This window comes from Erinaceus europaeus, chromosome 19 (assembly GCF_950295315.1).
Source record: "Erinaceus europaeus chromosome 19, mEriEur2.1, whole genome shotgun sequence".
Classification (NCBI taxonomy): domain Eukaryota; kingdom Metazoa; phylum Chordata; class Mammalia; order Eulipotyphla; family Erinaceidae; genus Erinaceus; species Erinaceus europaeus.
Window position 1 is genome coordinate 59,374,082 of NC_080180.1, and position 21,619 is coordinate 59,395,700.

The 21,619-nt window shown below is 41.9% G+C and overlaps 1 protein-coding gene across 4 annotated transcripts in view; it reads left to right on the forward strand.

Moving 5' to 3' along the window:
- The window catches only part of INPP4B (inositol polyphosphate-4-phosphatase type II B), a 672,916-nt gene that overhangs the window by 554,313 nt on the left and 96,984 nt on the right, over positions 1–21,619 (forward strand). Inside the window, exon 24 of one of the 4 annotated variants that reach the window (XM_060179038.1) lies at positions 5,758–5,861. The exons of the other annotated variants lie outside the window; for them this stretch is intronic. Coding sequence (XP_060035021.1) covers positions 5,758–5,812 — 55 coding nt within the window. The 3' untranslated portion in view covers positions 5,813–5,861. The remainder of the gene's footprint in view (positions 1–5,757; positions 5,862–21,619) is intronic. 4 annotated transcript variants of the gene reach the window in all.

Consider the following 21,619-nt stretch of genomic DNA (forward strand, 5'->3'; position numbering starts at 1 on the left):
AATAAGCAAGTGAAGAAAGTCACCAAGAGAAAGGTAGGGTAGACTGAAAAAAGGAGCCATCTGCCTCACAGGTGAGGCAGGGAGGGTTGTCAGAAAGACCCAGATAACAGCCTTTTAGCAGGAATATCTTGGTTATATATATTCTGGCAAAAACTGGGTCTGCAGGGAAACTTGGTGAAGGAGTCTTGTCACAGGCCACCCCGGAGTCAGGGGGGCAGATTTCTACTCAATTGCCTCCATTCTGTGGCCAGGTGTAGAGGCTTGATCTTCTGATGTGCAGAATAGCTAGAAGCTGTTCTGGTTTTGCCTTGTATTTAAATGCCTTAAGCCTGGGGGGTTTGCACTGACTTTTGCCATCTTGTCAGCCTGTTAAAAGGCTTATTTATAAATGATTTTATGACACAGTACTAGGTCCAGCACTGAGTAGGTCTCACAGACCACCCACCCACAGGCACCATGTTCATTTAATCTTCCTGTCTGCTGGGGTTACCAAGACCCTTTGATGCGTAAAAATGCAGAAACGGTTTTACCACCACCCAGAGGCTGCTTAATACACTGTTTCATTTGAGCTGTAGAGGAGTTCAGGAAATGACCCTGGCTGATAAGACTAGCTTTCATCTCCACCTAAATTTAACTACTAATCAAGGTTGACCAGCAACCTTGCCAAAGCATAATTTATCCTAGGAGGAGGCACAGTAGATAAAGCACTGGGCTCTCAAGTGTGAGGTCCCGAGTTCTGGCTCTCCATCTCTCTTCCTCTTTTCACTAGTAAAGAAATAAATACATTTTTGAGGCTGGAAAGACAGCCTAATGGTTCTACAAAGGACTCGCATGCCGGAGGTTCTGAAGTCCCAGGCTGAGTTCAGTCCATGGCACCACTGTAAACCAGAGCTGAGCAGTGTTCTGTCTTTCTCTCCATGTCTTCCTGTCTGTATCTTTCTTTCCTTAAAATAAAATACTAAACGCGCGCGCACACACACACACACACACACACTAATTTATATTGCATTAAAAATGTAATGAAGCACTAAGGGCTGAGGGAAAGGGCCAACTGTACTTTACTTACTTATAGATTTTTGAAGTTAGAGATATATAAACAAATGTGGTCTGTTACACCTGGTAAAATACAGCTGGCCCTTCAGTAGCCGGGGCTTGAATCCCACATTCCGAATCTCTTGTAAACAGATGACACGTTACTCTGGTCCTGATAAATATAGCACAAAGCTACCCCATGTTTGTCTCTTCCTCATGACTTTCTTCTTTCTTCTTTTTTTTTAATTAAAAAAAATATTTATTTATTCCCTTTTGTTGCCTTTGTTTTATTGTTGTAGTTATTGATGCCATTGTTGTTGGATAGGACAGAGAGAAATGGAGGTTACCATTCTTCCAGTGTTGGAGCACATCTGTCTAGCTAGCTATGTCTGTTTGTCAGTCTGTCTATCATCTCCAGATAGAGATATGCAGACCCCTCAGTAAAATGAGACTGTTTCTGACATCTGGATCCAACACAGAACAGGAAGACTTCTGAACAGCAGGCTGAGCCAATGTTCACATTTCCATAATCAAGGTGCCAGGGTGAAGTCAAAGCGACTGAACCATGCACGGCATTAACTCTGCCAGAGTGTAGATTTCACACAGTTGAAGAGAGCGAAGTCTGGGCTGAGCTGTAGGAGTCTTCAGTTCCTGCAGGATCCGGTCTGTCCTTTGAGGAGATTGAAAGCCTCTTGGGATGATAAGATGAGCGTATGCTGGTGGCCAAGATGGCGCACACATGCGCCTCATGACTTCCATGACTGTATTGCGTGCTTAGACTTTTGAGTGCCTGTGTTGGATAACTGCTGATTCCCCTAGATTTTCTTTTTCTCTGCAAAAGGACACAATGTGTGTACAATTAAATCCTGGACAGGAAGTAGTTAGGACAGGTCTTTGCATGCTCTGGGGGTAGGTATCTTTTGCCCCCCACCCCTCCACGGTTTCCTCCTGTGTAGAATGGTGCTCTGCTTCGGTGTGGCAACAGGGGAGAAGGAAATAAATTTTCTTGAGTAAGGGAGAGGCTGAGAGAAAAATCTCTTTCCATCTGTCAGGTGACTGTGCTTGCGTTTTCCCTAGGACCCATTTTCTCAGCTCTAAAAATAAATACTAGTACCACTGAATCCAGATATTTCTTCTATCCCAATCTAAATTTGAAGACCTCTAAGTGACTGCATTGGTCACAGTCCATAGGTTTTGCTTCTTTGGTATGTTTCATCATTACAGTCATAAAAGTCCTTCTTTTCTTATGTTTTCATTTATACATCATGGATTATCTAACATTTTTCAACTTTCAAATGTACTTTTTTTTTCCTTTTAAAATACGGTCTTACGAGGGTCGGGCGGTAACACAGGGGAGGGGGTTAAGCGCACGTGGCGCAAAGCACAAGGACAGGCTGGTTTGAGCCCTTGGCTCCCCACCTGCAAGGGAGTCACTTCACAAGTGGTGAAGTAGGTCTGCAGGTGTCTATCTTTCTCTCCCCCTCTCTGTCTTCCCCTCCTCTCTCCATTTATCTCTGTCCTAGCCAACAACAAACAACATCAATAACAACAATAATGACCACAACAAGGTTACAACAACAAGGGCAACAAAAGGGGGGTAAATGGCCTCCAGGAGCAGTGGATTCATGGTGCAGGCACTGAGCCCCAGCACTAATCCTGGAGGAAAAAAAAAAATACGGTCTTACTTGACTGCATTGACTATAGAGTTCATGGTCTGTATGTTTATCAGTTATGGCATCTTTGAAATATGCTGTTTTTTAATTTTTTTAACAATAGCACCAGAATAAATCTTCATGTGCACTTGAGAAAAATATATGTTCTTTAATTGTTGTTTGTGAAGGGTAGGTTACCACAAGACATTTCACATAGGCATGTGAATTCATTGGAGACCTTGCATGCTTACAAGAAACTTTTAATGTCCCCTATAGTTTCCAAGAAGCATGAAAATTATTCATCTTACCTAGAATTGGAATTTTTGCCAGGCAAGCCTTTCTACTGGGAAAAAAAAAAAATCTATGTCCCAGAGCAAATTTCTAATTGTAGAGCATCTAGCCTGAGCTCCAGTCCCCTATTCCATTTCTTACCTTCATTCTGCCCCATTGTTGACATCCATATAGACTTCACAGCCATGTTATTATAGTAGATCTTTTCACTTATCAATCTATCTAATGTTAATCTGATTGCTCAGGAGCCCAGGTATATAGGAGAACTTGCTCTCCATCCTGAAGGCTATTAAACTTCACATATCCTGGGACCTCTGGGGACTCAGGCAGAAGTCCTATCTCCCTGTCTTTCTCTGTTCTCTTAGTTCTTGGTCATCATCTATCTATTTGCTCATTTTGTTTGTACATTTTAAAGACTGCATCAATTAACAAGATCTTGATATATTGAACCATCAGAAAAGTCATGACTCTGCTAAAATCTGTTAGGACTTTTCCAGTAACCCAATATATCTTAATACATTGCTCATTTATTTGTAGTAGTCTCTCCTGGACTTGCTTTTCTCTTGATGTTGTAAATTATCTTAATAAGGGGTTTGAAGGTTGGGGCTGCTTTCTCGAGTAAAAGGATTCACAGTGAGAGCTGGGAACTGGTTTAAACAATACACAGTTTACTAGGGTGAAACAGGTAAAAGGCAAAATAAGCACTTATCATCAAGGGTTAAGTGTACGCTAGGTCGATAAAGTCTGAATATGGTTAGCAAAGTTTAGTCCCATAAGATAAACAATTATCAGCTCTGGTAAATGTTGCTCATGGCTGTAGAGGGGTCTAAAAGTTTACCGGCTAGCACAGTCACACGTGTTCAGTTCCCAGGAGAAGTAGCCATGGTGGATGGATGCCTGGGGCATCACCTCCGAGATGCTTCTGATCAGGACCCAGGCATCCATCCACCATGTCATTTAAGTTCATTTCCCACGTCTACGCTCGACCGGACCTGCCAATATACGCGGATATCTTCGCCCACCCTGTCCAACGCTTGACGTCTCATCACCCAATCTGGTCCCCTACGCCTACACTGAACTCCTCTGTTCCAGACTCTTGGAAACAGAGCTGGCAGTCAGCTGAGGTCAAGAACAAACACCTCATCACAGACCCCTGCAAGCGTCAACCGGGCTCTGACCTAGCACGTTATGATTGGGCCCTCCTCCATCGCTATCGAACAGGCCATGGCCGGTGCGCCGCTATGTTCCATCGCTGGGGAGCCAGAGACGACCCGAACTGCCCCTGCGGCTCCAGACAGACTGTGACCCACATAGTCAACAACTGCCACCTCTCCAGATTCAAAGGAGGTCTCAAAACTTGACATCAGGCTCAACCTGACGCTGTTGACTGGCTACGGAAGAAGGGCAAACGCTAGAAGAAGGAGGAGAAGAAGCCGCAGGCAAAGAGAGTCAGGTGCTCAAAGTCCAGTCTTTTATATAGTCCCTTCTCTGAAGCACCTCCCTAGGGTGAGGTCATTTATATGCTAATAGTCCCAAACTACTGCTGGGGTCACCACATTGTGATATACTTTTATCCAGATGTCTCAGAGTAGCTTTACTGTTCATTGGAAGTCAGGAAGTATTTTTATCATGCCCCCTCTCTATATTGGACAGTTGTTAAATATTTTCATGTTCCTGTAAGGCTTGGACTTTCTAGTGAATTGTTGCTCAAAAATCAAACCTTGAATATTTGATGATAACTGAATGGCAGTAAAAGAATTCTTTGGGGACCTACCTGCCTGGAGATATGTGTTTATATTTCAAAGGAAGAAAATAATACGAAACCAAGAGCCATTTTGAGAGTTGTCTGCTGAACTGCTGGTCTTTTTACCTCTTGAGAGATTTTATTTATAGTTCTAAAGGAAAAGAAACTAGAAACCTCCCCTTCTCTACTGAAAGTTCATTTAGGTGGGGAATATATAGGTGGGAATATATATATATATATATTTATTTATAAATATATATTTGTTTATATATAAATATATGTTTTTATATATATATTTGTTTAGGTGGGAAAGATATATATTTATAAGTATATAAATTATATAATTATAAATATATTTCCAGAAAAGTATTTATATTCTTTTTTTTCATTACTATGAGAATTTTTACTTCACCAAAGTAAAAGACTCGGGGGGGGGGGGGTTCCTGGAACATGATGGCAGAGGAGGACCTAGTAGGGGTCGAATTGTTATGTGGAAAATTGGGAAATGTTATGTATGTAAAAACTGTTGTATTTTACTGTCAACTGTAAACCATTAATCCCCCAATAAGGAAATAAAAAATAAAGAAAATGCTAACAAAATATGAAAAGAAAGCTAGTCTCAATTACCGTCACTCCAAAAACAAAACTTTGTCCAACAAAGCAAGTTTCAACTGCTTCAGGTAGCAGCCTCTGAGTTGTGTCACTGCCCAGTGTTTGGGGAATTTCAATAGGATCCTGAATGAACCTGTGCAAATCAGTAGCTGTAAGACCAAAATATTTATCTAGACAGCTTCCAAAGACAGTAGCGCCAAGCAATCGGTTTGATTCTGCAACTTTTAAGGAAAGCTTATGTCTGTAACTGGCATTTTCAGCTTCACCAGTAAACTCACATTTTGGACAATTAAACCTGAATGTGATGCCAGGGGACCCAGTCTGAGCATATGTCCAGAGGAGCAGCACAGGGCTTCTCCATCAGCCAGCATCCATCAGTTGAATCAAAAGTGTTTCTATTCTTTTTAAAATTCATTTATTTGACAGGACACCAAACTTGAGAAGGAAGACTGAGAGGCAGAGAGAGAGGGAGAGAGAATGAGAGACTCCTGTTGCACTGTTCCAGCTCTCCTGAAGCTTCCCTCCTGCAGGTAGGAACCAGGGAGGGACCTTGAACCGGGGTCTTCATGCATTGTAATGTGTGTGCTCGACCAGGTTACCACCACTCAGACCCTCTAGAAAAATCTTGATAGGATTTGTCCAAGATGTCTGGAATAAGCCCTTTCTTATATATGTCACCGTGGTCGGTGGAACTAAGTTCAATCAAGACTCCATGGGCCTCTGGGACAGAAAAAAACCAGCTCACTTGAGTAGTGCTCAGCTTTGCCATGTGCTTGCTGAACTCAGGTTTGAACCCCGCTGAACTCAAGGAAACTCAGCGGGCTGTGGTTTCATTTCCTCTTTTCCTTCCTGACTATCTTGTTCTTGCTTTCTGAAGATGTCAGCCCCGACAGATGTGTAGTCCTGGAGATAACAAAGAAGGAAGGGGGAAAAAATAAATAAATAAGTAAATAAATAAATAAATAAAGTAAAAAAAAAAGTGACCCTTTTTTTAGTGGCCTGGGACATGGTATAGTAGTTAAAGCATTGGACTCTGAAGCATGAGGTACTGAGTTCATATGCCTGAATGATGAGCTGGCTCTCTCTCTTTCTCTTTTACAAGAGAATATAAATACATATTTGCACATACCTCCCCCTTCCAAAAAACTGACTCTCAAGAAAGTATCCAGATTTAGGCCCTTCTTCATAAACAACCCTTTTGTCTGATAAACCTATGGAAGGACAGGAGAAACACAGAGAGGTGGGGCTTTGTCATAGGAAGCCATCCCAATCTTGGACCATACCAGGCCCCTCGGACTCTCATGTACTCTTCCACGGGGACTTGTGAGTTCACTTACCTTGCAGGGTTTGCAGGGTTCTGGCTGGATGTGGAAGAAACCATCTTCAGTTCACTGACCTGCCAGGCTGAGGGTTGGAGAGTCCCAGAGCTAAAACAATAAAAACATTCAGGAGTCCTCCCACCAGGAAATGACTCCTTCATTTGCTAAGAGAGCAACAGTAGCAGGAGGAGCAACCAACCTCCTGAGGTGGTAATTCCCCAACCAGGCAAGAATCTGAAAGGGGAGGTGTGGACTGCCTAAGGGCAGCTCTGCTACTGGGAGGCATCTTCTTGGGCAGGAAGGAATTTTCCTCTGAGAGCAGTTCTGTGGGAGCTGTGAGCAGCTGGCGGGTTTGGGGGGAGAACTGTGTGACCCCAGGCAATGTCAGGGGAGAAACAAAAGCTGAATTGTGACAGTATTGCTTTGTTTTGTTTTTCCTTTTTTTCTTTATTACAACTTCTCCTCCCAATGTCTCACCTACTTGTTTCTTTCCTCAGGTAAAACCCACAGCTCCCACTCCCACATAAGGTTTCCACACAATCCTTGTCACCACAGGAATTTTAAAATAATGTTTTCTACATTTTTGTTTTGTTTTCCTCTTAGGATTAACCCTGGGGGAGGAGAGTTAGAATGAAGCCAACAGCTGTGAAGTTTCCTCATTTCAGTGGGAACCTAGACCCAAGATGTTATCTTAAAATGGAGTATCTCTTTGTAATTTTCTTCCTTTCATTTGGATAAAATTATAGATTTCCGGGAGTTGGGCCTGTAATGCATCTGGTTAAGTGCAGGTGGCGCAAAGCGCAAGGACTGGTGTAAGGATCCTGGTTGGAGCCCTGGCTCCTCACCTGCAGGGGTGTCGCTTCACAAGAGGTGAAGCAGGTCTGCAGGTCTCTCCCCCTCTCTGTCTTCCCCTCCTCTCTCCATTTCTCTCTGTCCTATCCAACAATGACTACAATAAAACAACAAAGGCAACAAGAGGGAATAAGTAAATAAGATAAATATTAAAAGAAAATCATAGATTTCCATGACACTGTAAGAAATAATGCAGAGATCCCAAGTGTCCCTTGATTCTTGTTAAAAAAAAAAAAAAAAAAAACACAAAAAAACCCAAAATTCACACATCTAGAGATGTAGATGATTTTATTAATTGATTCATGAATTGGACAGTAGTCCATCTTAGAAGGGGGAAAAAAAGGAAAAAAAAAAAAAAAAAAAGGCCTGTAAAGACTTGTAGGGAAAGGGGTGGTTTCCATAATAAGAAAGAAAAGGGACTAGGTTAGCAGCTAAAGAAGAGATTGTTTCAAAGCCACCTCCCCTTTAGGGAAACTGTGTGTAGGGGGGGTTGGGATCTGTTAGAAACAGACACAAATGACAGGAGTGGCATCAGGCCAGCAGAGGAAGGAAAGCTTTAATACAGTAGCCAGGAGAGAAGCCACCCTGGGACAGGCTGGTGGGCCTTACATAGAGTCTTGGCTCAAGGAAGACTTGGTCTTAGTTGAATTTATTGATGTATTCAGGGAGTTCTGGTTTCCAGGGAAGACTGAGCCAAGACTGAGCCTCAAGGAGATCTGTCGGCTGTGTTGGACACAGAGGGGAGCAAGATTAGTTTTTCCTGTGTGGGTGAGGGAATAATCAGTTCTCCGCCCCCATCACACCCTCATTCTGATTGAGATAAGGTCTTTCCATGGGGTGTCAGGCCTCAGCAGTGTTTCCTTCAGAATCTTATCACGCAGATTAACTGATTTGTTTTGCTCTATTTATAACAATCCCAAATGATGGCGTATTGCAAAACTACTGAGCAATATCACAAGGAGGTAAGACTATAGGTGTTGAAGAGCAGGTCCCAACTGGAATTGTAGAGGACAGGCATACCTGGAGGGCACCGCCCAGAAAATGGGCGTGGCGACAGGTGTGGCTTGGAAAGGTGGAGGTGGGGTTTAGGTCTTCAAAGGCAGACCCGCGGGCGTGGCTCGCTGTATTGGGGAAAAAGGGGGCAGACACATGTTTCTCCAACATTTAAAAAATTCATCAAGCATTTTCTCAACAAAGAATTGAGGAGAGAGCGTGATTTTCAGAAATTTTAAATTTATTTGGGAGAATTGAGAACATTCACATGCTAGAACATGAGAGAGAGTAAGACAGAGGGAGAGAGAGGAGCAGTCTTAATCCTGTGATGACCTGGACAGAGAGTGAGCCACGCCCACCGGTCTGGCTTCCACACCCAAGCCCTGACTTCACCTTTCCAAGCCACACCTGTCACCACTCCCATTTTCTGGGTGGTGCCCTTCAGATACCTCCAGTCCCTCAACAGTATCATTTATGCTAGTTGTGTATGGAGTGATTAAACCCCAACAAAGCTTAATTCCTCACCTCACTGCAGCTTTAGTCTCTCTCTCTCTCTCTCTCTCTCTCTCTCTCTCTTTCTCTACCAGATTACCTCCCTCAGCTCTGGTTTAGGGTGGTGCAGGAGAGTTGAACCTGGGACTTTGGAGCCTCAGGCCTGAGGGTCTCTGCATAACCATATCTACCCCTGCCCCAGCTTTAGTTTCTCTTAAAAGTAAATCTTAAGCCAATCAGTGGAAGCCAAAGGAGGGTTCACGAACTAGCGCCACAGAAAAACTCTTAGTCCTTTTAGATTTTCATGAAAGGAAATATACTTTATGATGACTGGAACTGTAACCAGAGGTCCTAAGTATGATTAAATCACAGCCCTCCCCACTCCCCCACCTCCAGCCCAACTGTGTGTGTGTGTGGGGGGGGGGGAGAGATATTTACCAGAGCTCAGGATCTGGCTTCAGTACTGGGAATTAAAGCACCACTGGTGCTTCAGGAATGGAAATCCTTTTGTATAAACATGATGCTATGGCCCTAGTGAGCATTTTTGATAGGTGGCAATGGATGGGAGGGGACAGGAAAGCAGTGAGTTTGGGGCAACTAGGAAAAGTGTAGAAGGCCCCCAGATCTTCCAGCCTTTCTTTCCTCTTCTCATAAGGGCAAGGCCCATAGAATCAAAGCCATTGTCTCCAGATTCAGTTTGAATATCATCTGTTACTTGCAATAAGATGCACAAGTCACCCACTTCCCAGGGCCGCATGAAGTTGGCCAAACCGATCCTTTTGGGACCTGTTTCACAATCTGGTCTCCCAGTCAACACCCCTGTCAGGCCATCTGCTGGGAAGACACCCTCCTCCCTTTCCCAAAACAGAGGTGACTTTGCCTGAAATCTGTCTTTTCTTTCTCTAATACCTTGTCCCACCCTTGTCCCATGGTGATAAAAATCTTCTATTTTACATTTTACACTGTCTTGCTATTGTTACTGGAAAGATGGAATTCCATCTGGTTCATCAATCAGTTACCAATGGAAATTTAATCTCAAAATTTTTTTCCAGTGATTTTTAAAAATTTGTTTCAAATTATCTTTATTTTATTCACTGGATAGAGACAACCAGAAATTGAGGAGGGAAGGGGGTGATAGAGAGGGAGAGACACAGAGAGACAGCTGCAACACTGCTTCACCACTTACAAAGCTTTCCCCCTGCAGGTGGGGACTAGGGGCTCAAACCTGGGTCCTTGTGCACTGTAATATGTGCACTCAACCAGGTGCACCACCACCCGGCTCTGATTTTTTTTTTTTTTAAATAACAAATAAGAAGGTTTCTGAAACTGTGAAGATGCCCTAAACTGCCTCATAACAGCCACTCCCAGTTCCCTCCCAACTTCACTCCCTCCCCATGGCTCCTGGTTCATCTGTTGAGAGCTTCCTGGAAGCAGAAAAATCTAACAGACCCATGCGGTGATTAATTTTCTAGATGAGATACTTGATCAACTCATCACTGTTTACTCATAGTAGGCCTGGGCTCTATAGTTAAATATTTGCCTTAACATGGTTTTAACCCAAGCTTTATCTGCTAACAGTGAAAATGAGCACTGTCTGATGAACGGGAGTCTACACTGTTCCATCATCCTGCAGGAGGAAGTACCTGACTTTGTGACTTAGGAGTGCTTCCTAGTTGATCATGTCATTTGTCTACCATCTATCTGTGTAAAGATAGTGTGTGTGTGTGTGTGTGTGTAAGTGTAGCTTTTTGATAGTTTAATCACTCTACTGTGTCCCTTAGAAACAGCTTAAGTAGACTTGACATGTTTCCAGTTTATACAGAAGTCATGACTTTTTCAATTAAAACAAATAGTGTGGGAGGTAGACAGCATAATGGCTATGCAAAGAGACTCTTGTGCCTGAGGCTCTGAAGTCTCAGGTTCAATCCCCTGCCCCCAACATTGTAAGCTAGAGTTGAGCAGTGCTCTGGTAAAAAACAAAACAAAGTAAGTAAATAAATAAATAAAAAGGCTACGTTGAACAGCGTGTAACTTTTCAAGACTAACGACCCTGATGTAGCTGTCAGCTCCTAGTTACCGTGTGTGTAATTTAAGTAGCATTCCACCAATTGTGTGAGTGCACAGGCCCGATCTTTCTCTAAATAGCCTCGCATTATGTTCACCAACATAGCTGGGATTTCTACAACATTTAATTAGAGACAAATACTCAGCAAGTGCTTGCCTTATGTTCTCTAAGTTTCTTCTCCCTTTAGGCAATTACTTACAACACCACGTTTTAAAAATAATTCCACAACATTTATTCCATCATATCCGTCAATGAAATTCTCAAGAAATTGGAAATCTTCTCTATGAATTTCTGCTTTTGTGTAGAGTCTGGGGTGGAGGTGGGTGGAATGTTTTGGACTCTTATCTGCCTTCCTCGTAGTGTTGGCTGTTCATCAGAACTCAACACAGAACTCTGAGTATAGGAAAGCTTTTCTAAATCCTCTAAACGCAGTCATTTGCCCAATTGTTCTGTCTGTCTCTATAGTGCTGGCTAGCACTTACCTGACATTGTTTTTTTTCATGTTTGTGTTGAGTCTCAGGAGAACGGCTTTGTGTAATAGCAGAAGTCAATGTGACCTCTTTTACCAAGTTTCCAAAGCAAGGGCAGCTGCATCCCTTTGAAAGCTCTAGAGGATGTTCCCTCAGATCGGATTCTAGTCTCATCCAGGGATGGGAAACACCCAGCCCTTCAGCCATGTCCCACCCATGAAATCACTTGGTCTGACCCTGCCAATGTAGCTGCTGGTGGGACTCAAAGTTCAATAAACTTAGGAGTTTTTTTTTTCCATATCTCATTTTTAAGTGGATAATTTCGTATGGCCTGCAGATGATGTTATAAATATCCAAGTGGCCCTTAGCAGAGAAGAGATTTCCCGCCTCTGTTATTCACCACCTGAAGCTACTAAAAGGTAGTTATCATGCCTGCACTCAAGGACAACTAATCATCAGCCTCACCTAGGGCAGTTAATGACTACTAAAATGGACTAGTGCTGTTGCTTGTTGATATCGGATAGGACAAGTATTCATTCACATATGTACACAGATATGTTAGTACTTACATAGTCAGAGTTACCAAGTTCCCCGAGAAATTTCTCACTGCCAAGCATCAAATACTGCTTTTACATTTAGAAATAGCATTGGCACAAAAGTAAAATGCTAAATGACACCTGAGAGTATAACTGATATAATTCACTTATATAAGGATTTATTTATTTATTTATGCTATAATTAAAAATAATAATAATAATAAATAATAAAAGCAGTAGGGCGGTAGCGCAGCGGGTTAAGCACATGTGGTGCAAAGCGCAAGGACTGGCCTAAAGATCCTGGTTCGAGCCCCGGGTTCCCCACCTGCAGGGGAGTCGCTTCACAGGCGGTGAAGCAGGTCTGCAGGTGTCTGTCTTTCTCTCCCCTTCTCTGTCTTCCCCTCCTCGCTCCCTTTCTCTCTGTCCTATCTAACAATAACGACATCAATAACAATAACAATAAAAACAACAACAATAAAAACAAGGGCAGCAAAAGGGAAAATAAATAATTGTTGGTCTGCTTCTAATTCTACTTCTAAAAACCTCTTCTGTTTCATTTGGTTTAATCCCCCCTGCTTAACACTGCATTCTATTTACATAACCACTGCATTCTATTTACATAACCACTGCATTCTATTTACATAACCACTGCATTCTATTTACATAACCACTGCAGGGCATTGGTTTAATCCCCTCTGGTTCATGTCTTTTTGCTCCGCCTCCTCTCCTTGTCACGCCCTGATTTTCACCAGTCACTTTTCTCTCTCTGTCACATCCTGTTCCCACCCTACTTGGCAAGTATATATTAAAGACAGCATTGTGAGTTTTACTTTAGTTAGTTAGTTTTTAGTTTAGTTTTAGTTTAGCTCGGCTTAGATTGCGCTGCGTCCAGCATGAATAAAGAGATACTGCATATAGCTCAACCATGAGTCCTGGGTCATCTGTCTCCCGTCAGTGAAACTCAGCCTGACAAATAATAAATCCAATATTTAAAATAATAATAATAAATCATGAGGTAATTACCATTGTCTTAAAAAAATTATCTCGGTTACTTTCAAAAGAACAAAAAGTTGAATAGAATCTGTGTCAACATTACAGTTATCGATGGAAATCACATAACCTCAGAATCAGAATGTACCTTACAATGATTTAATTCGGTGCTGGGATGTTTACATTGGATGGTCTAAGTGATTCTGTCAGTTTGTGCTAGGCTGATACAAGGCAAAGTGACAACTGGAAGGACATGTCACGCAAATGTTTCATCTTTGGAGAGACACTATCAGCCCGGGATGGAAGGTATCCTTTTATGTTTCATCTCTTCTGAAAGCAGAGAGAGAACACTTGGGCAAAAACTCACATTGCCCTGTGCTAATGTTAAGATAATATCTGTCCTTTGATTCTTTTTTTAAAAATTATTTCTTTATTAGGGAATTAATGTTTTATATTCAACAATAAATATAATAGTTTGTATATGCATAACATACCCCAGTTTCCCATTTAACAATACAACCCCCACTATATTATTTATCATCCTTCATGGACCTGTATTCTCCCCAGCCACCCACCCCAGAGTCTTTTACTTTGGTGCGATATGCCAATTCCATTTCAGGTTCTACTTGTGAATGTCCTTTGATTCTTTAACCCAACCTGAAGTCTGTATTGTGCTTGGTTTTATTCTCCTTTTAGAAATAACAGGTGTCAACAAAATAGAAGAAAACTGAGGTAACAAGGACACAGAGAAGCACAGGAGATGACAACCACCACACCGTTTGCTCATGTGCAGTGGTTTATGTCTGACCTTTAGTTGTAAAAGATGCTGATGGGAGCCCCAGTGAGGGAAACCATCTCAACTTGAAGATTAGAGGAGATTTCTCATGCTCAAGTTTGTATTTGTCTCATCATAACTTCTTTGATGATGTTAATAGGTTGTTTTTGCCAGACAACATTCAAAGTACCCTCTGCTCCTAATCCATGCTTCCTCCCAACTCGCATAAAAAAGAAGTACTATACTTATTCTCACTTAGCAGATAAAGACACTTTAGCATGGGGCAATCTGGTACTTGTCCAAGGTTATCTGATTCAGAGAAGTGTTTATGGACTGATTATTTCATATGAGCAGACAGAATTCCAGTTATTTTTATTAATTTTTTGTTTATTTAAGATGTATTTATTTAACAGAGCATCACCTTGACACATGTCATGCCAGGGATCAAACTTGGGACCTCTTGCTTGAGAGTCCAACACTTTATCCATTGCAGCACCTCTCAGGCCACAGAATTCTTCTTCTTTGGTAGGGATTTAGAAAGCAGAACTTAATACACCCAGTAGAGTATACATTTTAATATGTGTGAGGTTTCTGGCTTAATCCCTTGGCTGCCCTGGCTTCACAGTCAGTGGAGCAGCACTGTGATGTCACTCTCTCAGTTTCTCTTCCCTCTATCTCTAACCGTTAAAAAAAAAAAAAAAATTAGTCTTCCAGGAATAGTGAAATCATGCAGGCATAAAGTTTCAATGAAAATCCTGGGAGAAGTGGAAAAAAAAAGAAGAAGAATTTAACAAAAACATTCATGTTCCTTTGAGCTGTCCATTACTTTTCTTTTAATAGTTCAAATAATGTGAGTTTTATTAGTGGGTCAGGGATGTGACCAGGCTCTCTTGTCGATAAGTAGATAGGTATTGCCTGGAAGTTGATTTTCTTTTAAAAATAAACTTTAAGTTTTTAGATTTACAGAAAAATTATATGAACAATACAGAATCTGATTATGCCCCATCCCAACCTTACCTTATTGTTAATTATCTCTTAGATTAAACCAGGAGCTTGAACCCAGATCCTTGGGTACTGTAATGTGTCTGCTCAGTCGGGCGTAGCACTGCCTGACCCTCATCAGTGATTAACTTGTGCTTGTAGCCTTGTATTTACCAGTGGAAAGCAATTGAATGTGTATATGCATTTAGTCTATAGGCATACACTTACGCATCTAGGTGTATATAACCATGTATGCTAGCTTGTATGCTAGTTTCGTGGGTTTTTGTTTCTCCCTTTATTTGCTGATTCTTTTGAGGACATGGAAGAGATAATTATGACATATGCAACAGTCTAAAGTTTGAATTATTCTGATCAAATCTACATACCTTTGTTTGGGCAGGAATTATTCACCAAGCCAAGTGTTCCATGAACATGTTGAATTGAAATGACGAAACAGAACATCTATCTTTTCCCCAAACGTGTTGCCTTTCTCATAGAGTATGATGCCAACTATAACTGTTTAGCAAATATTGTCATGTTAAGGATATATCCTCTCTCCCTTTCTGCATTCTCCCCGCCTCCTAGAGAAAGAGAGGCAGAGAGAAGCACAGAAGCTTCCTTCAGTGCAGCAGGAGTTGGGCTCTGCCTGGGTGGAGAAAGGCAAAAGTGGGCTGGGAAGGTATAAACTTCCTTAACAACTGTTGTGATGGGTTTAACTGGTGGGATTAATGTTACCCTGCAGGCAGGGCAGGTCTCGAAGAAGACAGATCAAAGGAATGGAATGGGTGGGGATCTTTCAGGCAAAACAATGATTATGTAAATAGGCCATACTATCAGCAATGCAGGGGTGAAGCAGGGGGAGCTGGCTTAATGCCGGACAGCACACTGTCCAAGTGAGTTATCTCACCAGCCCAAGGAATTTTTTTTTCTGATTTTAGGCTTCTCAGTTTTTATTATTATTATTAGCATTATTATTAATATTATTACTATAAATAAATGTGTGTTGGATTTTGTGAATGACAAAGTCTTTTCTGCAGCTATTGATAAGATCATATGATTATTCTTTAACCTATTGATATAGTTAATCATCTTGAATTTTTTTTTTGAAAATATATTTTTGTTGATGCATTTCTTGGAAGTCAAACCGCAAATACTTTATGAAGGGTTAAAGTCTTGTAAACTTTGAGTCAACCTTAGTTGGTTACAGAATATACTTCTGTTTGCATCATTTTTCTTAATATGGTGTTGAGGAGTTTTGTATCGATGTTCATTCTTTTTTTTTTTTTTTTCCCTCCAGGGTTATTGCTGGGCTAGGTGCCTGCACCATGAATCCACCGCTTCTGGAGGCCATTTTTCCCCCTTTTTGTTGCCCTAGTTGTTGCAGCCTCGTTGTGGTTATTATTGCCATTGTTGACGTTGCTTTGTTGTTGGATAGGACAGAGAGAAATGGAGAGAGGAGGGGAAGACAGAGAGAGAAGGGGAGAGAAAGATAGACACCTGCAGACCTGCTTCACCGCCTGTGAAGCGACTCCCCTGCAGGTGGGGAGCCGGGGGCTCGAACCGGGATCCTTACGCCGGTCCCTGCACATTGCGCCACGTGCACTTAACCCACTGTGCCACCTCCCGACCCCCCCCCCCCCGATGTTCATTCTTTCTTGTAATGTCTTTACTTGTTTTGTTTATGACATACTGCCATAAAATGAGTTAGGAATTATTCTCTCTTTTCTGGAAGGACTGTGGAGAATGGATATTAGTTTTCACTGTTTCTTGCTTTCGTTATAATTTCCACTGTGGTCTTTCCCTTACTCAGCTCCCTTTCTCAAGTTCTTGAGAGCAGAATGGGCTAATACTCAGTGTAATATCACTTCATGCTCTTGGATACTCTGTGGTACTAGCTATTATAAGTGAGTCTGAACTGAATTACCTACTTCATCTCTCTGTTGTTTAAATAGCTCAGCTACAGTGTTTAAATATCTGGAGTGATAAGTGAAGAAAGGGACAGGTGCTACACAAAAAATACTTGTTGTATTTTAGGAAACCAAAGTCTGACTCCACAGAGGGTTATGTGATAAGTCTGATCAGGAGGACAAGCTTGTAAAAGCAGATGGTAGCCAGGTATTAGCACCACCAAAGCCTCGGCAGTTAGCAAACTCATGTTTGGGTCTGCCCTCTGGTAACTCTTAATATCACAGCTTCAGAAGTGGTAATTACGCATAATGACTCTTCATAAAGTTTATTGTTTGCTGCTAGACTCCCACTGCCAACACTGACTTGGATTCATTAGGAAGCATCGCCTCGTGGGTGTTCCATAATGAGAAAGTATCTTGGTCTCAGTGAACTGCTCCTGTGATTGATCTGGAAGGCAGAATTTTGATGGCCTGAGGAGCCATTACTGCCAAGTCCCTGTGTTAATTTCTTGGGAAAAATCTCTGGCACTTGAATGTAACTTCAGAATAAAAAATAAATAAACAGGAGACAGAAAGAAGCTAAAGTAATATTCTAGGGACTTCTGGAAAGTGATAGCCAAACATCAATGTTTATGTAAACCAGATTTGGGGACATTGCACTGAGTTTTGGAGGCTTTTCCTTTTGAAAATGTTTCCTTTTTTTTTTTTTAAAGTGAATGCCAGAATATAGGTATTACTTTATAGTTTGTGTTTACATTCATGAAGTTAACCTAGCCCCTGACTTGTACTTTTTTTATAAACTCTCCAGTGACATATCTTTCATAATGTTGTCTTTGAATCCTTTTCTGATCAATCATCTTTGTACACCGGCCTAACAGAAGAAACTCGTGTCCCCCTGTCTTGAGTAAGCCCAGGTGATAATAGTCATAACTACTCTACCATCTTATTAAAAGTGTGAGATCCTTTGCTCTTCCATTCTCACTCCTTGTTTCCCTCCTTCCTTCCTTGTTGCCTTTATTCATGTTATTAATCATCGATCTAAATCATATGGTGTCTCAGTCACATACATCGATGAATTACTTGATAACTAGATTATCTTAGTTGATGACTAGATGACAGTCTACAAAAGAAAAGGACCAGTTAGGGGAATACTAGAGTGTGCTATGGGTACTCTGGTCTAAGTTTTGATTGAGTACAGAAGCCAGGCAAAGGAGTAACTGATACTTTTACCTGGCTGGAGCAGAAAGACTTCACAGAGAGACTGGTGTAGAGTTGGGTCTCTGATGCTGAACACATGTTTAGCATGCAGACCAGTAGAGAGAAGTCATTCTGGGTTAGGAGATGGTGTAATTAGTAAATCAACCGTGTCAGCATGTTACCTCAGGGCTCCACACGTGCTTTGGTGCTGCAGGGTACAGAAGGGCTGTGACCGGTCAAGTCTGGGTTAATCAGCACCAGTGTGATGGATGGGACTTCTTTGCATCACTTGCAAAAGAGTTAACTCTTCTTTTTTCTTTGACTACAGGTTTTTCTGGTCCTTTTCTTTTCTTTTCTTTTTAATTCTTTTTTAAAAAATGTTTTTTCTAAACTTTATTTATTATTATTGGATAAAGACAGAGAGAAATTGAGGGGGAGGGGAGATAGAGAGGGAGAGAGACAGAGAGACACCTGCAATCCTGCCCACCACTTGTGAAGCTTTCCCCCTGCAGGTGGGGACCAGGGGCTTGAACACAGGTCCTTAAGCACTGTAGTGTGTGCACTTAACCAGGTGAGCCACCGCCTGGGTCCTTTCTAGTCCTTTTCTTTCATGTCCCTGTGAACATGTGATGGTGTTTTCTCTAGCCTTCAATGGACTCTGGCTTTCCCACAATGTCTTTCCCTTATCTACCAGCCCTTACTCACTCTAGAGCAAGTTCCTACATCTTACCTTATGTCACACAATTCCTAGCCCTGTTTTAGATGATACATGATGTTTCAAAAGAACTTTCTAGTACTTATTTGTAGTGTGTGTGTGTGTGTGTGTGTGTGTGTGTGTGTGAGAGAGAGAGAGAGAGAGAGAGAGAGAGAGGTAAAGAGAAAGAGAGACAGAGAGAGAAAGAGTAAGAGAAACAGAGAGAGAGAGAGAGAGAGAGAGCACAGAGCACTGGTATGCTAACATAATATTCTGTTTTATTCCCATCTGTCCTGTTACCTGGTGCCAAGGACCTATCCAGGGACTCATACATCAAGATGTGTAGTCTTGGGGGTTAGGCAGCAGCGCAGCGGGTTAAGCACACAAGGTGCAAAGTGCAAGGACCAGCATAAGGATCCCGGTTCAAGCCCCCGGCTCCCCACCTGCAGGGGAGTCCCTTCACAAGCAGTGAAGCAGGTCTGCAGGTATCTGTCTTTCTCTCCCCCTCTCTGTCTTCCCCTCCTCTCTCCATTTCTCTCTGTCCTATCCAACAACAACGATATTAATGACAACAATAATAATAACTATAACAACAGTTTTAAAAAAGAGCAAAAAGGAAAAAAAAGCCTCCAGGAGCAGTGCAGGCACTGAGCCCCAGCAATAACCCTGGAGGCAAAAGAAAAAAAAAAAGACGTGTAGTCTCCTGCTGAGTCACGTCATGCCTGAAAATCATACGGGAGTTGTGGTGACATCAGGCTCCAGTTAGTCTCGTCGGTTTATTAGAAACAGAGCAGAGGGCGGGGTAGATAGCATAATGGTTATGCAAAGAGACTCTCATGCCTGAGGCTCCAAGTTCCCAGGCTCAGTCCCCGGTACAACCATAAGCCAGAGCTAAGCAGTGCTCTGGTTAAAAAAGAAAAAGTGGAGAAGAGGCTGCATCAATGTTCGTTGTTATTGTTTCCAATGTAGATGAAATGAAGCTTGTATCTACCTATTATCTTTCACTACAGTCTCAGAGAGTGAATGGGTGGATGAACTGTCCCCAAATCTGGCCTGACCTCATTATAGGATACAAGTGTTGGGTCTGGTTATCCAAGGAAGACACCAAGAGACGAGAGTGATGTAAAAACACAATCTTTATTGCTAGCCAGGCTAGGGCCGAGACCATGCACTGGCACAGCTGCTCCAGGTGCTCGACCCTCACTCTAAGTTTTACTGAGGTTTATATAGGGCTCAGAATACATAGCCTACGTGACAAAGCTCAGCTCCACATAGTGAATACATGACAGTTTTATGATTGTAGTTATCTACTACTTACGTATGGGGGAAGTGAGGGTTTTTTTTTTTTTTTTTTTTTTTACGACCTTGTGGTTATCCCTTCTCCTGACTCCAGGCTCCGGAGATGTTTTCCCAATGTCTGGCCTTGTGGTTATTTCTTACTTCACAGACTCAAGGGTCTGCTTTTGGTAACAGCCCTAAATTCCGAGAGTCATTCTTTTATCTGGGAACTCAGGTCTGTTCTGGAATTACTTACTTAACCCTTGTGTTTCTAGAATTCATACCTATCTATCTTTCAAGTTTTGCTCAATTTCTACACAAGGTGTTGTTATATCACTCCTGGAGGGGAAGAATGGCAGAAAAACAAAAAAACAGCCTTTTCTCTTCTCTCAGATGTAAGATTTAATAGAAACCCAGGTGACTGGTAACCAGAATAAACATGACATGGTGCTCAAACAGCCTAGAGTGGAAGGAAATGGACTGCAAGTCATGTGAGGAGATGCTTTGAATTCCAAACTTTATTTTTCTGTTTTAATCAAACTTACTTTTCACATGGGAAACTCTTAATTTATTGGTCTAGCGTGAGTTGAGTAAAAATGCATTGTGCTTACTTAGTTATGCTTCTCTGACCACATGTCTGACAAGGGATAGGGCTCTCACCCAGATGGCAAGGAGTCAGCCAGAGCAGCCACCACCTACTTCAAGTCCAGCACTCTTTCCCCTCCAGTCTGAGGTGTGGTCTTTGCATGCTACAGTTTTTTTTTTTTTTTTTTTTTTTTTTTTATCTAGCAGCCTCACAGTCCTGCCTTTTGGCAGTGCTATTTCCATTTCGTAGATGACACAAACCAAGACCTGACAGATCCACACTGTGGCCTCAGTCACATTCTGTGTTTCAAATCCAAATTCCACATGCACAGACACCATGTTTTGAGCTGAGGAGGCAGAGAGGGTTCTGTTTTCAAGCAGAGTGAAGTGTAGCATTGGCTACATGGAGTCGGCATAATCTATTCTGACTCTGGAGGAGTGAAATTTGTGGACAGAATAACTTGAGTCTAGGTTTGAGCCCTGTGCCTTGGGCTTGAATTTCTCAACACAGTCTTTTCACCCCCTGGAAACAAAAATGGCACCAGTGGAGAGTACTGGGAAGTAGACAGTCTAAAGAAGTCTCATCCTCCCACTTCCCCCACCTCCTACTGTGTGAATGATTTACTCTAACAGCCAACAGCCCCCCCCCCCATATTTAAATTTTACAAAAACTGTAGGAAATATTTGAGGCCAGATCTCAGGGGTTCTGACATAACCAAATATAGTGTTGAGAATGGTCACCGAGAGCTATTGGGTCCTTCACATATACCAGCATACAAGGTGTTATTAGAAATTCTGATCTTTAGAATATTTGCCCGGATACTATATTTTCATTTGTAGTTCTCAGAAAATTCTACTCAGTTCTTCTCCAGGGAAGCTAATTCAGTGAAAACCAAAGTCTTCAAAGGGTAACAATATAGAGACTTGGGCATTACTGAGGGGATAGTTACATCTTAATACGCATTTTGAAGCATCAAAGCTGCCACACTACCCTGTCTGTGTAGAATACAGCACAGAATTATGGAAATAACAACTTACACATAAGGTCAGTATTTGCTGTTTTATTTGTAAGATCATGACTTACAGTGATACTTCCTCTTCAATGGTAATGCCATGTTTGAGTGCTTTGCACATGGGGTGGGAGCCTCCAGCTC